Raw genomic sequence first — 22,083 nt, forward strand, 5'->3', positions numbered from 1 at the left:
GATTTCCAGATATTCTTAGGCAGGAACAATATATAGGACAGAAAAAAATCCAGACTCAACTGTTACAGCTGAGGTGTGGCTTGCTTTTGGGGGTTTTTGGGTGTTGGGGTTTTTTTTGGGGGGGGGGGGGGAAGAGGGAGGAGGGAAGACATGTGAATACACCATTTTTAAAAGGCAAGTGTGTGTTCTAGAAATAGATTATTCTATATTCACACCAGCTATAGATACTTATCTCAGACAGAGATTATTGCATTTTAGGAAGTACTGATATTAAAGCTGACTTTATTAACGTTCCATAGCCATGCTTTCTGCAGAAATCTGGTTGCTTCAATACAAAGCAATTTAAAAAAAAAAAAAAAAAAAAAAGAAAAATTAAGCGGGGGAAGAGTGAGAACAGTTCTCTTCCATCAACGCAGCACTGTTCCCTGCTTCCAAGCTAATCCGGTGAAGATTTTTTTTTTTTTAATTAAATTAACGTGGTGTATACATCCACCAAATTTTTAATATACATATACACCCATACGTAGACACAAACATATTGCCACGGCCAATGCAGAGACAGGGCGAGCCTGAAGAGCAATTAAATCCTCCTTTCGCTTCTGTGCGAAAATCTGTGCCTGCCCGCAGTACGCGGGCGCTGCTGCAGCTCATTAACTGCTCATTTATCAACGCCGCTCACCAGGCAACACAATGCAGCAGAACGGCGCGCGGAAACCACCCCGAACCCCAGCAACAGCGGGTAATTAGCATAGCCTACCACTAAAAGCCCGCCGCCTGATTGGGCCAGCTCCTCAGCCGAGTGGCCAATCAGAGGGGACCATGCAAATCGCAGCCCTCAGTTGCCAGGGTAGAGCTGCTGCCTATTGTCCAATCGGAAAACAAGCAATAAACAAGAAATGCAATTGAGCTTTGTCACATTTTCAAGTTGTTGTTAACACTTTCAAGTTTAAAGCAAAATTAGCTCCATCTACCGAGGATTAGACTCATGTTCTACATTTCACCCCCACAGCAAGGGCAGGGCAATGCAGTAATGATACACGGGGATTACAGCTAAGCGCTGCATTAGGATTTAAACTTCCCTTCCCGCAAAATAGCTCTGCTCCGGGCTGGCCTGAGAAATGAAGGCGTTTGGGAGGGCTGAGATGCTGAAACAGCCGAAAGAGATCGTATTCAAACCCTCTCAAACCCGCTATCTCCCTGCTAGCGTTCTTCGGAGGGTTTTACACAACAGTTAAGAGCAGGGAAGTTCACTTTCACTGTCTGAGTTAGATCACCTTATAAAATGACACGGGCTGCTGTACCATATCCGATAGTACATGCTACTTAGATCATCCCCTTTTTCACAAGTACTAAAATTCTGTTTGTTTGCTTGCTTTTAAGGAAGCGTAAAACCACTAAGGAACAAACCCCTCATTATTACCCCACTGACAGATTTTAAGCAAATGAATGTCAGTTCATTTGACCAAACTGAACCACCAGTAAAGACTGAACATAAGAAGCTGAAGTATCATACGACAAATAAGCAATTTTTGCCCCCCAATTTATATAGTGAAGATTATCTGAAAGAACATTTGTCATTAAGTGTCTCTGCCTGTGACAGCGTGAATAGAGAGGGCAGCACAGCAGCTACTGACCACCACTGCTTCCAACACTCCTCGGGAGGTTCCCTTCCCACACGAACAGATGTGTATTCTGAAAACCGGCACCGCTCAGCCCCCTTCAAACGAAGTCTCTAAACGCAAAGACTGACAGACTTACTCTGCAAGCAATTGCCTCTCTCTTCAAAAGCAGAACGCAGCTGCACAGCTTCCCTCTACACCGTGGCGGAGGCAAGTGATCCTGTGCATGTTTTACTTCACTTTCCACAGCCCAGCGGTGATGTGAAAGTGCTACTGCAATTCACTCACCTGCGAGAGCGGTGTTTGTGTGTCTCTCGTTCTCGAGTGCTTGTGGAAGGTGCCCGACACTGGCAACCGACATCTCCTGTCCAGGTACACACCAGGTACAGGATATAAAGCAACGGTGGTGGCAGCAGCCTCTGCGTCTCAAACCCTCAAAGGATCGTGACACTATTCTGCCTGCTGATCGGCTGAAGGAGGTCTGTGACTGCCAGCCGCTAACCTGGCTCACTGCTGAAGAGGGGACAAGATCTGTATTTCTTTGTCAATTCCTATGACACTCAAAACTTTTTGGATCTGAATCCCAGAATCTGCTTTTTAAAAGTGCCCAAATTGTCAGTTCCACAGCCTGATGCTAACAGAAATTAAAGTTTTACCGGCTCCCTCATTTAGAAAATTTAACAACTTCATTTTGGAAATTTTATCAATAGAAAAACTACTATATTTCCTTGTATGTCCTAAAATATATACAATTATCTTAGTATGTGCACTAACACCTATGACACATACCAAAAAATCAATTCCATCTATTCTTTATCTCATGTTAGCTTTTTGAACTAAATTACTGCTTTTTGATTTATGCTCATCTAGCAAACCCTGTAACAGTGCAGCAGCAACAGCAGTAAGCAGCAGCAGAGTGTTATCTGACCGTTGGCTTACAAGATTTTCCAAGCAATCCAGCCTGGGCCAGTACTTTGCAGCACTAATCCTTCTCCTAGTCTGCTCAACTGTCCTCTCAAAGTAATACTTTTACCAGCAGTTAAGTAAGAGTTTCTCATATTGGTGCAGTGCCTTCCCTTTCCCACACCTCCAAAGAGAATATAAATAACATTACTCACAATTTTCAGTTTACAGTGCAAAACTAATTAAAGACTGAATACAAATTGCCTACTACATGGCAACGCAACAAACCATATGATTCGTACAAGAGAAGAAAAGCACCAAATATTTTGTACCTAATCAATACCTGTGGCTAACAGCTAGCCTAACATCTAAACTTGACTTTTCAGATTCCACATGCATTTCCAGCTAAACATAAGGTTAGCATAAATATCTGAATCATTTTTAAAGCTCCTCTTTAATCTATTGTACAAATACATATATATTAAAAAAGGAATCTTTTCCTATGCATAAAAACCATCAAGGGAAACAGAATAATTCAAGTCATTTCTCATTTGTAGTTACTGAGGCACAAGATATATTTAAACAGTTGGTACAGAAAAAATGGAAAGCATCTACCATATCAATGTACAGCTAGCATGCCAAACCATTAATGTAAGAGCTAAACAAGGGATGAATACATCATGTGCAATAGTCTCACATGATATAAATTATTCAATACCTGACCAAAGAAAACAGCTTTCAGGAGAGGGGGAGGATCTGAAAGTACTTTTGCAGTTTGGATAAATACTGTATTATGAATTGGTGCAAAATCTTTCTAACTCTACACCACAGTTAATCACATGTATTTTCAAACTATTCCATTATGTTAAGCCAATTCAACTTGCATTCTGATGTTTACCATAAGGGTAGATTTCATGATACAGTGCTGAAAATTTTAAAATAAAACCAACCGTAAGAATGAAATTACTTGGTACATAGGCAAGAATGTATTGTCAGAATTTATGCTATGTCCCCTCCTCCTTTCACTTGCAGGACTTGGATAATGCATAGCCTTGTTGATAGTGCAAGTCTTTTTGCTTTACTAATTTCAAACTGGCTATACAACACTTTATTTGAGATTGCTATGCTGGCAAAAAAATTAACATACCATACACTTAATTCATGTCAAACAGAAGCCTTTTGTAGACTTAGATACACACAGATAGAAGGCTTTTTAAGCGCCAAATTCAACAACAACAAAAAAATCTACCATTATAAATTACACCTCAATTATGGGGAATCTGCTGTTGTAACGATTCCACGGAATGCCTTAAATGGCTGATTTCATACATGATCCTGAAATAGATAATTTCACTCAAACATAAATTTATAGTACCTACTTAGTCTGGCAACTAACAGAGCAGTTACGTTGCATTTGGAGACAGTATACTGTTTTTATACTCTGTGTTAATAATAGAAATTCTGATATAGTTTTTAAAAACCAGAATAATTAGAAACTCCTAGGCAGGCTGTCCTTATTAATCCCTACTATAGTTCATAAAAATAAAAAAATTCAAAAAGGATTTTTTCCTCACTCCAAACTAGATTGGAAGCATCAGAACTATTTACTTCTGTAAAATATTCACAAGCTGTAAATTGTAACTACATCATTCTTCTGCTGCATTCTCAACAATTTGATAACTGATATTCTTACACCAGCATGTTACAATAGATGTCTCAAGCAAGTCCTTACTTCCTGGCAACCTGCATTCAGACTTAAGTCACTGAAGAACAAATCATATCCCCAGTAAAAAGTTACATTTCTGTATCTAGCTACTGCTAATCAGAACTCCAACGGAAATCAGAAATAAAACCAATTTTTCACAAGCACAATGAAACCTCACAACTCCAAAGCAATTATTTGAAAGACCAATTTCCCGCCTTTCTAATAATTTCTGTATCTAGTACACTTTTAACTTTAAGTAATTACTTCTTTTGATTTGTCTCATTTTGAAGTATTAGTTTTCAATGAGAAAAAACTTACACATGGTTGAATATGTACTTGCAACTAGCAACCACCAAAAGATAGTGATGCCAGGTTTCGTTAATCCAAACAACAACACAATCCCAAAGCAGGGCTCACTGTAAATTGCATTAATTTATTTTAAGTAGTACAAATTTAAAAACAGAATAAAAAAAAAATTAAAAAACCCAAACCAAAACAACAATGAAAACCACCCACAAAACAAAAAAACTGTATCACTATTCCTCTAGGATAATACTATGATCTAAGAAAATTATTTCTGAAGTGTAAATCATACATTTCCTTCAAAGGCTTTACTGTTTCTAGTATCAGCTAAGCAGTATGTTTTTAAAAATTACAACTAACTAGTAAAATTATTTTTTTTTTTCACACCAGTAATGACGAGAGCAACACCACTCAAGTACCAGAGTCGTGCAAATTTAAAACCTTTACATTTTGTCTACTTCTTCAGCTACATGCATCCACAAGCGTTATTCCCAGATTACAAAAACTCTGTAAGCAGAGACTGGAGTTCACATTTGGCACGACAGGGCTCCTCCTTTCCAGAAAGTGCCACCTCCCTCCTCTAGGGACATTATGGAAGATGCATAAACCAAAGACAGTGTGTTCTAATTGCCATGCTTAAACTGTAACATTTAAGCCTCTCTTTCCATCAATCTCTGGTTTTACATGCCAGTTCTCAGGGCAAACTACTGAGAGGGCTGCCTGTCACACACATCTGCACCGTCAACATGGGGAGTAATGCAGAGATGGTGACATACACTCTGGCCACCAGAAGAGGCAGGATACTTCAAAGGGGGTGCAGAAATGGGGTGGGGAAGGAAGAAATCATTTCACCATTCCCTGAAGGATATACAAACTATGCCAAGGAAAATATGATCACATGGTTAGACATGGTTTTGGGTTTGGTTTGGGTTTTCTTGCCTCCACAGAAGTGCAGAGGGAGAAAAACATTCCAACTAAGGAAAGAGACTTCATTGTTTTTAAAGAAAGGTGATCATGTAAAAATATTAATGGTATACAAACAGTAAGCAGACAAGCAGTTCTTCAAGGTTCAGGTAACAACTATGGTCTATGAAAAGATTATCACAAGTTCAGTTCATATCATAAATGCTAAGGAAGTTCTAACCTCTGCAGGCTTTTAATTCTTACAGAGTTTCAAACACAAGTGTGCCCGTAGTCTGGTCAGAGTGTACTTCCAGTTCATAAGCAGGTATTGAACATTACATTTATAGGCACCAGACACGACTGTACTGTAATGCAAAAGAACCAGGATCTCCTAATATGTCATGTTACCAAGGGTCTAGACATTGCAAGTCAAGAAAAATGAAACAATTAACACACGATCTCTTTATCTTAAAAGATTAGGTACCAATGCATTTCAAAACTTCAATATTACCATAAATTTTAAAAATGTGTTCTCAGTGAAGCAAGAGAATTAAACATAATTTTATCTTATTTAGAAACAACAAAATAATAACTTCTTTTTCTGGAAGAAAAAAAAAAAGAATATACAGAACAGGAAACTTTCTAATCCAAGCATTATTGTAATAAAGCATGTTATCTCTTCAACTCTATGGAATGAATGGGCATATATAGCCAATGCTTATAAAACACCCTGATTCATGTATGGCTGGCAGCTACCACAATAAGGACTCTAGAAAACATACACTTGAAGATGCACATTTTAACAGCATGACTCTTCTCTAGCAAGTAGATGCTAAGATAAGAGAGAAGTTTGAAGTGCCCTCCTCCTCCCCATGACTGAAAAAGCAGATGTATTAGACTGAGGACTATGTTAAGCTATTGTGGGAAAAGATGCTTGAAAAGGTGTACAGAAGGAATATTACTGACAGCAGGGCATAAACTAGAGCAGTTATAAAACAATCTTCAAAGTAATAGGACTTTCTGTTACTACAGTGATGAATTTGCTGGAAGATGGTATAAAACAAGCATACTATCTGTCACCTATATTTGTAAAAGAAAATGAGAGCTGGGTAGCTTAGTATCCTCATTCAATAGACTGCCATTGAGCACAACTTTTTACCAAGTACATTTAAGAGTCTACAATCCTTACCAGAAAAAAGAGCAATATTGTTTATCATGCTCCAAAGCCACTGCAAAAAATAGGGACTTGGTGCAGAGTGAGCAGAAAAAATCCCAACCACCTGCTACTGCTTTGTAGCATCAGTCATTATGCCAAGCAGTGGCAACACATGAAGCTGCTATTTGCCAAAGCATCTGGGTTGAAAGCAATACGGTGTTGTTCGCTGGCATTGCTGTACAAGCTAGCACAAAACTGTTTCAAATGTCAGTCAATCTCAGTCAGGCTCTTCAAGACTTCTATAGGAATCTGCAGAAATGTTACAATACTTAGCAACTTCAGAGAACCCTATCATGTACAAAAAGAAGGTGCCATAGAGGACCTCCCCTCTTTTTCTCTTCCTCTGCCCCACAAAATGGTGAGACTTCCTAACATCACCAGGAACAAAACAGAGTGGGCAGAAATGGGAAAACTGCCTTTGCCATTATCTGTGAGAAGGAAGCATGGTAGACTCTTGACAGTGCCATGGTACTGGTCATCTTTAGCCAATAATCCAACGTTTCAAAACGTCGGCAACGATTAAACTTTATGCTACAAAATGGGAATCATAGGGAAAAGTAGAGCTGCGCAGAAATTAACTATGAACAAACAGTATTAAAAGGACTCAAGTCAGAGATGGCCTTCTTCATATGCTGACAATTATTTCATTGTGGGTTCCACAACTGTAGAGAAGATGGAGAATAACATAACCTGATCTGTCTTCCAACATAAGCAAGTCTCAAAGGTTATGGAGTGATTTCTGAAATGCTGATGGTATCAAAGAAAGAAAGCAAGCCAAACCATCTTCTGGGGCATGAGAAAGAAGTCTATAGTAGCAATGAAGTCCCCAGTCAGCTCCACTTCAACCTCCATAGATTTTCAGAGGAAGCAGATTCCTCAGGAGTGAACCATTAAGCACACTGATATTTGGCCATAGCACTGTGTTTTCTACAGACACATAAACTGTCACAGGATTGGCCCAGCATTTAACTGCAGAGACTGTGGCTTTTGTTGCAGATGCTCTGTTTTTCTTACAACTTTTCTAAACGGTCTGTCTCTACCATACTCATAGGTATGACATTACAGTGAACATCTCTTGAATTCTCAGTATGCGTGAAACTCCTGGGAGACAGCTCACAGGAGAAAGGGAGATGAGTCTTCTGACCAAAAAGCAAATCAGACATCAGGCATGCTGCAGACTAATCATCAAGAGCCAACTACCCCTTCTCAAAAGGCACAGGATTTAAGACACTTAGCAGTCCACTTGATTCTCAGGCTGAAAAAAAGTTATCTGTGGAGAAAATCTTGAAACTTGCTGGTGCTTCTGTCTTGCCTAGTATTTAAAGCTCCAATAAATAGAAGACTCAGTTAGATTGTGCTCATCGTTCAAAAAGAGGCCGTGTATCTTCCTGTCATGGGGAGAACCCTTCCACACAAGAATGTGACCTGATAGGTTTCTACAGCCTTATTTAGTCTGTGCTGAAGCATTTCTTTTCACATTTTCTCTTCAAAGTTCCACTATCCTATTTGAAGAAGGAAAGGACAGAACTCCCCTGTGGGAAGCTACACAATTCTTTTATTTGCAGAAATTCAGGATCAAAAAATATAAGTATACTGGATTAGTGATGACAAAGGAAAAATGCTCAACTATCTAACCTTGACACACTCAAGAAATAACAAAGTAAGTGAGTATGTCCAGGCTAATGCATGCCAAGTAAGAATGTAAACTTTGTATTAAATACTATTATGAGGAAACAGAAAGGGCGGGCAGGGAGTGGGGTAGGGGAACAACAACAACAAAAATAAAGCAACCAAAAATCACAGACCAACTGAAGTCCCCCAAATGAAAAGAAAGGGTTACACTTCCACTTCTTCCCTTTGCGCTTTTATCTCTCACTGGACATTCTCCTGTCTTTCTTTATCAAGGACAATACAGCTATCATAATTTTCAAAGAAACCATGCAAACATGTTTCTCTGCACACAGAACAGAATTTTTAGAAGTTCTCAACACTGACCAAAATTCCTACTGAGATAATGTGAAGCTTTATCACTTGATTATCACAGATGCAGAGCCGTGCAAACAAAGCTTTTGAAAAGCTCTTAAATAAGAATACAAATTTATGCATGTGTCCCAATCTGTTTCTACTTGCCTTTGGTGTAACTGAATATGTTGCCAAGACTTAATTTATTTACTACTACCAAATATTTTTAATAGCTATCTATGTATATAATCAATAAAGTTTGCAGAGCCGCTCTAAAAACAAGACTCAATTCCAAAACTGGCGAAAGACAGATGCATTCCCACCTTCTCTCATTTTATGCGTTAGCTTGAGTTTCAGCAAAATTCAGCTAGTTTTTGATAACTCTGATAAAAGAAGCTAATACTTCTTAATGATGCTGCTTCATATTCTGCTCTGCTGTACTCTATTCAAACAAATAAGGAAGAGCTTTATGAGAAACACTGGAAGACTCTGCCTCCTTCCTCAGTTTATGTGTGTCCAAAATGGCAGATAGCTGAGTTCAGGTCATTCACTGGGAACAATACATGCAAACTACCTTCTCAACGTTCATCACCAGAAGGGGGGCAGTTTGCCCAGAAACGTGTGTGTACGTGTGTGCACATGCACACATGCCTACTATTTTATTTCTGAATTCCAAAGGAATGATCAAAGAGTCTCAACGAGTAAGGTTGCGAATCAAGGAATGTAGCTTGTAGACAAGATCAATAGTCACTGGACCCATGTACGCAACCCCCTTCTGTAATCAAGTAGACTAGATACTACAGTAATTCTGTCTACTCAGATGAGGAACTAGACAGGCAGGATTTAATTACTGAAGGCCAGAAGCATGTTAAGCATACAGATTCAAACTTAGAAGTTAACATACTTGTCCCTCCCCCTATAACTGTACTGAGGACCCCAGAATGAGCTCAAGAAAAGAGACTCCCTGAGTCTTCAAAAATGAGCATATTGATGCTTCTCCATGGAGCTTCTCATACAGATACTTCTAATAACTTTCTACAGCATTTCTAATTTTCAAAAACTCATCAACTCTTGCAGACAGTTCTTATCTTTGAATAAGGAAAGACAGACTTCTGTCAGAGGTCCCATTAATCCAAAACATGCAATACCTGTCTAATTACCTGGTCTTTGATGAAATTCAGCTGAATCATTAGATAAATAACCATGAAGCTAATCTTGAAAGGAGACCAAATCACTTTAAGTAGTCTGCTACATAGACTTGCTCACAAGACACCAATTCACTTTTCTCTAAACTGATCAAAAGGCTTAGATAAGAGGGAGATTAACCATCTTCCTAATGGTTTACTGGAGCTTCTTGGAAAGATGAAGCTACTGCTAATCTGTTATTGAGGATAATGTGGATTTTTGATGGCAAAGAGATACTGCTAATAAACTCTGATCTTTGGAAAAAAAGTATGATACAAAGTAAACCAATAAAATACTGTATTAAAATACTCTTAAACTATAACCGATCTGTAAATCACGAGGAAGTGTATTAATTCCATTCTTTCCTCTACCAATTACTTCCCTAAAAAAATGGTGAAGTAGGTATTTCATTCATATTATATAGGCTACAGATAATAGTGTTACTGGACACAAATCACTCCTCAGCTATCTTGATATACATTGAGTGTTTACAGGCATCTGAGATGAATACCTGTAGCCAGAGTGCAAGACTTCAAGTAAAAAGACGTCACTATAGATCTGGCAGTGTTTTTAACCCAAATCATTGCTCTAGACGAAGTTAGCTCACAAATTCTATTTAAGGAAACTGCCTTCTATTGAAAAGTGGAGTATTCAGCTAGCTACATTTTGGTGACACTTTTTCTGAACAGAGAGTGTCAGAATTTTTGCATTTGGATGGCAGCCTATAGCGTCTGGATTTCTCCCAAGAAAAAATTAAGTTTTGCTTCTTCCCTTCCCCTGGAGCTCCACATGCCTCCAGACACAGAAGAAAACACCAAACAAACAAAAACCACAACAACTACTTTTTGCCTTTCTCAAGATTCAAACAGTTGTTGCCTGGGGCCTTTTGCTACCAGTATCTTTGTAGGAATACAAAGCTGAACACAGCATTCTAAACTGAAGTTGCAGAATCCTCACTTGAAAATTGACCAATTTATCTGGGTGTGAAACAGCCTCTTTTTCTAAGGAAAATATGTTTTCTTCATGAAGACCCATGAAGTCCATAAACTCAGCCTAAGCCAGAGGTCAGGAACAGCTTTACATGTAGAATTTGTCAGAAGATGGATGAAAATAGAACTTTTGAAGAAATCCTACAGGAAAACAACACAAAATTCTCTCAGGCTTTGTAAGTGAGAAGGAAGCAAAGGAATATCCCTGCACCTCCAGGTCAGGGAAAAAGAGTTTTATTTATATATATATATATGTATGTTTAATGTATACATGACAAAAGGTAGAACGACAGCGTTTTCTTTGTTTTGACCAGAAAAACAGCAATCATCTTCTGAGACAACAGTAAGGCCAAATGGAATGGAAAAAGGATTCTACCAGTCCTCCTTTAAGGACCAGTAGACAACAGCAGACTTAACAGCTCAGTAAACATGGAACTAGCAGCTGTGTACATCTATACTAACAGATTCAGCCGGGCCGAAGAAGGTTCCTAAACACAGAGCTATGATCCACTGTGTTTGTAAAACGTTAGAGCATTCATAGCATCCGTTCCAACTAGCACTCTTCCCCAGTAACTCCTGGGAATGTGTGGCAGTCAGCATGTTCCAGGAATCCTTCCCAATAGGCAGCTTTCAGGCAGCCACCCAGTTTTACAGGCTAGGACAGTTAACTAGCACAGATGTGTGCTGTTCCATGTGATCGGCTTCAGTGGCTGGGAAAATTCAATTTACTAACAGAGAAGTGGGCCTTTATGTCTGCAAAATTTTATTCTTAAGTCTCCTCTGACTACATCTGCTCTTGAAGCTCTCTTCTAGCATACTTTACAAATAGTGTCTTCTATTTATATCTTGAAAAAAACTCCTTCCAAATAGTGAAAATGGCAAAACAGAAAAGGTTCGATTTTGAACATATTTTTTGTAAAATACTGGGGTGTAAAGAAAGAGGAAGGAAGACATGTCAAAAGCTATCATCTAAAAACTGCACTGCTTGCTTGAAGATTTTGGCCTGGTGAATCTGTTTCTTTGAAAGGTGCTTGGTTTAAAAGAAGCTAGTGCTCTAATCAGACAACTGCACAGTAAGATCAAAAGACAGGAACAATTAGCTGATATTGAGGATCACCAAGCACAAAACATGTACATGCAAAGATCTTCACAAACTAGTTTAAACTGAAGCACAGAAGACAATCTTACATTTTTTCAGTTATTTATTTATCAGAATCATCTTGATGCTAGAATCAAAGTTTTCCTTCAGCATCTCAACATGCCAATTTTGAAAAACTGAATTTTGGAGCAAACTCCAGAGATATGAACATTTAGCTTAATAGAAACACTAGCTTTTGTACACCATCTTCTGAGACTAAAGCACCAGAAATATACTTAAACTATATGCTGTGGATACATCATTTTAATCAGGTAAGTCTCCAAGAATTACTCAGCACTGTAAAATGATTACTTAATTTTACAACAGAAGGTTTACAGATGTGTAACTTAAGAAGCAAGAATAAATTATGTATAGATTACTGCTTTTTTTACAGTCTTTAAGGAGTTAACACATAGCCCACTTAAAGCATCATCTAAACATGGAAGTATGGAATATTACCTAAAACAAAGTTGTAAATGAAAGTATGATGGACATCCATTTCTTCTCACAGGTATTTTGATAAACTGTAAGTGAAATATTTCAAAGGGCAAACTCACCCTTTCATTCCAAGATAGCACAAAGCCTCCGTATTACTGGAAGGTTCAAAATTTGGTCAACGTATTTGTTTGGGGTTTTAGTATGTATTTGTTAATAAGCTGATCTAATATATGTAAAGCCAATATTCCATACCCAGATGAAGATACCACTTACCAGTTTTATATTCAATCCAACTCACAGAGAAGAATCTTACCTACTTCTGGGAAACACTACTAGCAAGTCAGAACTCATATTAATATGACAGGTGAAATCATGTATACTTTTACTAATATATAAAAACCTTGCAGTCTCAGTTCAAACCTCTTAGGCATATTCAGTGACCTCGGAGGAGCATGAAGATGGATGAAAGTCCTACTACAGATAAACTAGCATTTAAAAAAGAATCCATCAAAATATTTTTGTATTCATCCCACTTCTTGGACTTCTACAATCACTGCTGTCTGTACAGGGATCTTTATGTATTGCCCGAAACAGTTATTTATTCCTCTGGAATGGTGAGACAGCCCTGAGGAACTGTGGGTTACAATCACAGTATTGCAGTGTTTCCTCTCTACCCAAATGCCTTAGTGCCTACATAACCAGGAAAAACATTGCTTGTGTCCACAAACCAGGTAAGAATGACATCAACTTCACCCACCTTTACAAACACAATCTTTCTACTTCATTTCCTGGCAGAGCACATCTATCAGTCCTTCTACATTGCATTTCAGAGGTAGTACAAACAAGTGGCAAGTTCACTCCAAGATACTGACCTCAAATAGGCAAGATGCACAAACATGAAAATTCTCTATGATGTTAGTAAAGACACTGTGAGACAAGGTAATAGTGTTGGGTGGTGTACCAAACTTTAGGTTGGATTCTCTGTTCACACATAAAGTGGATTCAGTAATACAATGAAATAGCAGTCATAAGCATGCAAAAAAGAAACCAGTTAGAGGAACCAGAACTAACCAGTACAAGTAGAATTTAATACTATGCTTGTAATCTCAGTTTAAGGGACCCTTAATAACCAATTTGTTAGCAAAACGCAGGCACCAATAGATTTCCACAGGAGAGAAGGAAATCAAGAACAAATCTCTCTTGTATGTCTGGAACAAAACTGCTGCCACCTGTTCCACCTTTATAGCAAATATGTTCAACAGCTGTCTCTATCTGCAATACACTAAAATTTAGGTCTTCAAAGATATTTAGGTACTTAACTCAGCAAAATGTCAACAGGAGTTAGATGTAAGTATCAATGAAGTGCTGAGCCTCAGAAACGAGGCTTCATAATATCACCTCGGTTGATCAATATATGCTGTGCTGCATATTACCCGCTGTTGCCAGGATAACTGAAAGGTCAGAACTGAAAATTTCATGTCTCACCACTACTCATAAAAACAAATGATTGTTTCTTGCTCTCTAATCTAATCATTGTCCATAACAGCTTATCAACAAATACTTATTTTGGAGAATAGAGTGTCAAGATGAAAATCTGAGAACTGAAACATTCCCGGTTTTATGACATTTTCCAAGCTTATGTTCCTTAGTACAGAAGGTTTTAACTAGACCCACTTAGATTATGTCCAAGTGACATAAAACGGCTGACAAGTATATCCTTAAATTGTCTTATGGAAATATCCAAGCTAATAAGCACGGATAGTTGATTGCCTCTTAAGACATGGAAGCCATCATAAAACATTGTGAGAAGAGCACTTACTCCCCTACGTATAACTAGGCAAAAAACTCCAGAATCAAGTCGTAGCGTATTGTACATTGCTTTGACAAGTTGGTAATATAGCAGCTTGGCATACCAGTTAGGCATCAAGCTAACAGAACGTGTGGTCACCACTGTCTGGAATAGCGTTTAATATAAACATATGAAAAACCATATATCAAGGGATGAATTTAATTGAATAGAAAACAGCAGGCTGACTGGAAACAGAGAAATAACAGTTTTATTTAAAAGTTATAATGTCCATTTTAAGCAACATTTATGAACAATATTTGCATAGCTCTTGCACCCCACCTACCTGATGATCAACAGAGTTCCTACCAAGAACTATCAAGTAGTCAGGACTGGCTGTTAAGAGAGCCATCCTATGGCCTCTCTCTGTATTTTAAAACCTAACCCCAAAAGAATATAACTGCTCAGGGATGGAGGGAGAGGTCATTTACATCTGACTGCATGATTTATAAAACAGGATGCTTCCCACAAGCATTTATTCCCCTGCTTATGGATTCTACCTATGATATGCTAAGGAAATAAAGTGGGGCATGTTTAAGTTTAGCCACTATTAAGTTTTTTTTTGTGATAGGGCTGGTCAAAACTGAGGAATTCAGTGTATTCTGTCTCCACAAATAGCAAATCCAAATCAAACTATTGATGTGTGCAAAGATTTGCACCCTATGATGTACTTTAGGAATGCAAGACTTCAGATGTGATTCATAGAAACCTGTAAAGGGCAAACTCCTGAACTAATGTTGCCCATTGCCAAGTTCAAGGGAAGAAGCTTCGTTTAGATGTAAACCAATGGCTTTTCCAAGAAGCACAGGGCTAAGATTCACTTCAGAGCCCATCCCCACTACTAACTCCACTCAAAAACCTCCCAACCCAGGAAAACTATCACTCTGTGAATGCAGTTTGTTACCAAAAGCACACAAAACAGGGCAAAAAAACCCTGTCTGCTATACAAAACGATGCATAAAACAGCAACACTCACACTAGCAAACACCTGAGCCAGTAAGTCAACATGATATAGCACAATGCTAAGACTATATTAGCAGCTCTAAACGCAGTCTAGCCATCCTATTACTGCGTTACCCAAGAGAACCTTTACTTTTCATTCACAGACTGAACACTCTGACACCACAGGAGCTTTTTCATTACAGCTACTCATTTGATGACTTTAAGGGTTGTAAGAAAGGCTCTATATTTGTAGAGTTATGGTCACTGTATGCCCTGGGCATTCTCAGTGGACTGACCAGTAATTCTGGAAATGTATAGTATTTTTTAATAATAGTTATGATTGTAATTCTTGATCTGAATTTGTTTTTTTGTTCAAATTCAAATTTTCCTCAAGTCTAAGTGAGTCTTTGCTCTTAGAAATAGGTAACAGAAATAAATTTCAGCCTTTCAATCTAGCTGCTGGAGCTCTATTGCTTATATAAATGTCCTCATCACTTAATACTTTGTTGAAAGTTACCTCAAAAAAAAAAATGTTTTTAAAAGAGAACCGCATAAATCAGGATACAAAATGAACAGAAATTACTGTTCCAAAATGTTAAAACTATAGATGTGTATCTTTAAAATACTTTTACTTCAAGCATTATGCAGCAACATAATGCTTTTGAAAGTGCAAAGTTCCTCTGAATCTCCTATCTCAGTGGTCCCCTGAGCTGACAACACCCCAACCCCACCAACACAGGAGAGACAGACTTGGCTGCAGTGGCTGGAGATCTGTGCCCCCTCTGCCCTCCTGAAGAAACGAGCTGCTGTTGACTGCTGCCACCCAATGCCCCTGTGAGCCTCACTGAGCGCTTTTATGAACAGTGTAAGAAAGACTATTTCAATTACTTTTGCTGCAAAACACAAGTGAAACTTCCAGACATGAAAAAAACCTAGACAACTACTAACAGGGCTTTTGACAGGAATTCACACCTATCTCTCTTAAGAGGAAGAGAGCTGCGCTCTCTTAAGAGGAAGCAAATTAAATAAAAACAGAGGCCTCTCAAGATTTTCTGGTTTGGATCCTTCAGTCTGCTCCTGAATAAGAAAAGTAGCATTCTCTACCAGGCTATACTTCCATGCTAAAACCCTGGAACAGGATTTCTGTAGTTTGTTTCCTCTTAGAGGAGGACTGAGGCTGAAAACTTAGATCTTCTATAACACAGGTACTATGCAATTTTGGAGGGGGAAGGAAAAAAAAAAATCCCATTTCTTTTAAATAGGCAACTTCTTTTTAAATATGCATGAATCTAACTTTAGCTGTCCAGGTTTTCACATTTCTGATCTCAAATACAGAAAGTAGAGCATTAATCTAGTCTCTTGACTTCAAGGTTATCATTCATTGAGGTCAATGACTCCATTTCTGAAAAGCAGAACTTCCACTTTCAATATGATAACTGTTGCCCTTCAGTAAGCAACTGTGTTCAACTCATTCCTGACTGCTTTCTCACAACTGCTGACAAAAAACTAACAGGCAGAAACACAGCACAAACAACTCCTGCAAAGGCAGTTATCTATGTAAAAATAGTGGTTAATTCTAAAAGCATTCTTATTCACGCAAAGTGCTCATTAGCTATCTACATTTAAAACTTCTACTATTAAAGAGCAACCCTGTCTCTTACGTTATTTTCTTGGTATCTTCTGTTCATGTTAAACTTCTGTTTATTTGCCCAGCCAGGACCTGAATATCCAATAAGAACAATGACACAGTCAAATATGCGAACAAGTTACTGACGGACAGAATAGGTCTAATTGGAATGAAAGTTACCAACCAGAAATAAAACCGGAACCAGCCCACACCGTACTTCTGTATGGAATTAGCACATGGGACAAACATTTGCTCCTTTGCAACCCAGTTCTGGTTTTATGACAACAACATATATCTCGTAGAAGACACTCCGGGTACAGAATTACTTAAGTGGAACCATGGATAGTACAGTCGTCATTTCCACAAAAAGATGCAGGTAAGTGACAGAAAGGTGATGCCCCAGTAAGTTTCTGGAATTCCCTGGTAAAACTTAAAGTAATTCTGATCAAACTAGTTCAAAGGCATATCAGCAGATATGGTACTGCATAATATAGATGAACTTTCAAATACAGAGCAGCAGTATCAGATAGTTTTTTCTGACTACAGAATAACAGTGGGGTATTTTTGCCCCTTTTTTTTTTTTACTACTGACACGTAAAAATAAAAACCTTCAAAATAGCTACAAGCTCAATGAAATCAGTAGCTAAATATTACGAATATGAGAGACGTGGCCCAATTCTAAATTTTCATTCTACTCTTACATAAATCTAACACCTGAACACTTGCAAGATTACAAACTCAACCCAATCCAAAAACTTCCCAGAAGTCTTTACTCTGCATTTGTTACATTTTAATAAGCAAAGCAGCTGGGGAAAAAAAAAAAAAAAAAACAAACAACAAACAAAAACAACACCATAAAGGGAAGTATCTATGCAAGTATTTACTATGCCATTGTTCTTATACTATTCTTATTGAGTTGCCTTGGAACAGCTTTTTTTTTTTTTTTTTCCCTTTTTCAAACATGGACATTATTTTTTTAAAGTTAAGAGTAATATGATCACTTCCAGTGTTTTATCAAACATCTATATCATTTTCACATTTTATAACACTTGCTTGGTTCTCAACATATCTGGTACATTCAGTCTATTTTCATGATGAAGAGAAGAATTTGATGTAACTATTTTTTTGATCTGTTTTCTACATTCAAATCTACCCATGAAAATGTGAATGTGTTAAAAATAAAAAGTTAATACATGATAAGTTGTACTGTACAACTAAAGATAAAATAACCACCCTACAGTTGTTTTTAATGATTTTACATGATCAAACCTCTGGATCAGTTTATATAAGCATAAGAATTGGACAAAAATACTATAATACTTATATACTGTATACATCTATTTAAGTCATAACTGATAACAGTTACCCTGTTTCCATGCTGCCCTTACTATGCAGAAATGTCCCAAACAATGTTTTCAACAGCCTTGTGGGAGATCAAAACCAGGAAGCAATATCTGTTTTAATATAAAGTGCATCATCGTCAAAAAGCAGTTGAGAACGCGCAGACTCTTTTTCCCTTCCCTTCTGCTTTCAAGAACCATACTTCAACAATAACTGTTACCAGTTAATCTCCTCTGAGAGGATCAGTATGTGGTGTTAGGGAGTGGATCCTTCTGGAACGTCTACTTTTGGCTTAGATCTATACTGGTCCTTTATGCTTTCAACTGAGACATGAGTCCTTTTCTTACAAAGGTTAAGAAATGACAAGAAGCTTTAAGTTCTTCAAAAGCTTAAAGATCAGACAACTAATTATTTTTAGTTAGACATTCCTAGGCTGCAGCTAACTAGAAAAATCAAAGACAAAACCAGAAAGTTCTTTGTTATAAAACCAACCCATTTTTATAAGGAAGCCTCCACAAAGAGAAGGGGGGAAAAAGTAACAACCAACCACAGTTACACTCAGCTTAACAGGTGCAGGACAAGATGCATTAATCATTTGAGAACATGAACTTTTAAACACAAGACGAATCCTTGGTTGTAACTACACAGCACAATCCCAAATTTGATGTTACTACACCATAAAAAGTAAACACTTGCTAGTATGATTACCAGTGGAATAACTACAAGCATAATAGTAGTGATAGCATTGGTACTTATAGCTCCTTCCTTTCATGAAATGTCCTGGAGAAACCAACTTTCAAAGTACAAAGAAGTAAAAAAGAAAAATTCACATTCTGAAAAATATTTTTTTATCACAAACCACATTCTAATGCAAAACTTTGTTACCACAACATGCATTTGTAATGCACAAGCATGTCTGAAATACAAATTTAGCTTTTCCTATAATCAGCTGAATCCCCAGCTTTGCAGACTACTTCACAGAAAAGCAGTATAGATCCTATAAAATCTACAAGGTAACAAGATTGACAAAATGCAATTATTGAAAATCTTTCAGTTGTCCAAACAATATCTTAAAGTGCCTTTCTCTATGTCTCCTACATATCACAGGTGCTAAGAACAGGGCAAAAAGAGAAGTCAGGCATGCTGCAAATTTGTTGTCCCGATTAGTCAAATTGGAAAATAAGATTCAATATAATGATTTCTTCATATTTTCACTTTTTTTTTTTTTTTTTTTTTTTTAAAGAAGCATTGGACCTTAATACATTACTGTGCTTTCAGCTTAAGTGGTGATCTAAAATTCAAGTATTCCAAAAGAGAAAAATTGAAAAAATACTCTTCCTCAAGATGATTGTTTCCTCCAGTTATGCTGTGGTTAACTGTAGGGTTTTAGAGTAGGTCAGTTTCCAGTGAAATTAAATGATGCCCATTATAACAAAGAATTTATTTACCCTATAGAAGCTTTCATCCTTTAGCCAAAGGTAGCTTAGATATTACCAGGCATCTCTGATCAGTCACTCTTGGAAGCCAAGCCTTTTTGAAAATGCAAAAGAACCATCCTCAATAACCACAAAACCTTTCAATTTCTGGCCTGAACTCTCACCAGCTACTTCAAACTTGACAAAGGTATCAGCGGAGTCATCATATGACTCTTGCTGTTATCACATTACAAAATAATTAAAGTACATTTTTTCATTTTAAGGCATGCAAACTGTGTTTATTCTCAGAACCTCTGCATACTAATATTGGCTCTCCTAATAAACCAAAAACTGCAAATATATCTTATTTGTCAAATTTCCAACTTATATGACACATCTGAAGCCTGAAAGTCTTTGTGAAGGTAAACTGTTTTCCACTCTGTATTTGTCTTGGGACTTCTAAATAAAGTCTTTGGGCTTTAGAAGATAGAATTGCTACTTAAAATTCAGAATCTTGTATACATTTCTATTCTTTAAGCTTGTAATGCTACAAGCTCACCATCTTCAGAAATCCTGACCAAAAATGAAAGTGCTTAACTTTTAAGCTTTAAATCAGATTAATGTATTATAATATGAAACTTAATTCTCTCAAACAGTGTAAGACACATAAGGTACTATTTCATAAAAGTATACCTCTTTTCAGTTGTGGGCTGAATATTTTAAAGCTTTCAAACCATTTTCTCAGTATTTAAGTTGGGCTGTATTTTAATCTACACCGCAACAAGCAAATGACCTACAGTGTTATCAACTACAATGACTGCCTACTAGACAGAGATCCAAAAATTTGACAGGACATTGAAAGATTCAATTTTGAGACTTTAAATGCTATTTCCTTTCTCCCCTTCTCTGCCCCACCTAATTTTAGCATTCTTTAGACCCAGTTTTACTTGAGCTATCAACATACAACTTACATTCAACTGAAATGAACGAATGCTTAGTTTTCACAGAATTAAATATCCACTTACAGCATCTTGGTCTTAATCCAACATGCTCCATGTAAATACACCCTCTAAAGCTGTTTATGCATGAACAGCTGATGCAACTGAAAACTGTCAATCAGGAGATGATCTCCATGCATACGCAAATCTATCTAGCTTTTTTTCCAGCCCCAAGGATTCATGGGTTTTAAAGCTGAACGAGCAAACGAAAGATCTGTCTTGTGTACTTCATTGTTATAGGCCTCAAAATCTAAGTCACAGAACAGTTCATTACTTAAATACCAGCATTTGGGTATAAAGGACTACCAATCCTCCTGTAAAACCTAAATTTTATTCTACTTACACTGATCATGATTTTTCATGTCAAAATATTAACTGTATTTCCAGCAAAACAATATCATTAAAAATAAGCTATTCAATCTGCAAATACACTTGCCCCTTAGAGTATTTTGATGATCAAAAAATGGAAGAACTTCCTAAAACATCAATTTTAAGAATGACTAGAGACTTTCAAAGATGTTCAAAGATCCTATCCTCAGTTCTTGAGAAATCTTACAGTAAATGGACATAAGCATCTGATAAGGCACAGTGAATTCTTAGCTATTACATTGTTATGCTCTTCTTCAGATGGATCCACAACATTTCTTGAAAAGAAAGTTAATGAATGATTGAAACAGTGCGTCACTAAATACTTGACATATATCAGTTGGCAAGTGGGGGGCATCGAAAGGGGGTAATAACAAACAAGACAAGACTAAAAGCAGTACAGTTAGTCAGCATCTTTAAAAGCAAGCCATTTTTTTGCATAAAACTTCGTAAACAGTATTTTCCTTCAGGGAAACCGTCTTCTTCCTGGACACTGCAGAAAAGTTTCAAAGGGCAAAGAAAGATTTCAAAATTCTGCAGGTTCTTAAATGTTCTACTAAGGTTGAAACAATGTCATTTTGGGGGTACAGAGAATGGAATAGAATCAAAGTAGACCAAGAACATCAAAAATTATCCCTTCTAAAAGCCCTTGAAAATAAGATCACCTGTATGCATCGTCTTCTTTCAAGTCTCATATCATCCTGCGGGGGTGTGGGGGACAGGGGAGTCCAGCAGCAAACAACACTGTAAATGAAGAAAAAAAGAAGTAAATGTAAATACAAACTCATGAGGTACCTAAAAAACCATAAACCTACATTCTACTAGATCCAATGAGTGTTTATTTCAACCCTAGCTCTCAGGTATAACCACAGAGCTAAACCAAGGAAGTTCCAACAGAAAATGAAGTTTTCCAGCAGTAAAAGTAGAGGCAGACATTACAAAGACTATCTTCCACTGACATCTATTGTTAGAAGAATGTATCTAAGTGTTGAAATTTCAGAAATTAACTTAAATTTCAACTAGTCATTGAACAATTCTGAAAATTAAGGTAATCCAAAAAAACTCTTCTCAAAACTGCAGAAGTGAAATTATTGAGTTACCCATCTTTGCAAAGCACTTAAATATGTGGATTTTTACAGAAACTCAGGACAGTGTCTATAAAACACAACTGAACTTCTGTGGGACTT

General features: G+C 37.3%; 1 protein-coding gene across 2 annotated transcripts in view; it reads right to left on the reverse strand.

The window, feature by feature from the left end:
* DYRK1A (dual specificity tyrosine phosphorylation regulated kinase 1A) overlaps nt 1–22,083 on the reverse strand; it is an 89,976-nt gene that overhangs the window by 37,376 nt on the left and 30,517 nt on the right. For both annotated transcript variants that reach the window (XM_042788604.1, XM_042788603.1), the window contains exon 2: nt 21,562–21,640. In XM_042788604.1, the coding sequence (XP_042644538.1) occupies nt 21,562–21,571 (10 nt within the window). In that variant the 5' untranslated portion in view covers nt 21,572–21,640. The remainder of the gene's footprint in view (nt 1–21,561; nt 21,641–22,083) is intronic.

Source organism: Tyto alba, unplaced genomic scaffold (genome assembly GCF_018691265.1).
Source record: "Tyto alba isolate M040663 unplaced genomic scaffold, T.alba_DEE_v4.0 Super-Scaffold_14, whole genome shotgun sequence".
Classification (NCBI taxonomy): Eukaryota; Metazoa; Chordata; class Aves; order Strigiformes; family Tytonidae; genus Tyto; species Tyto alba.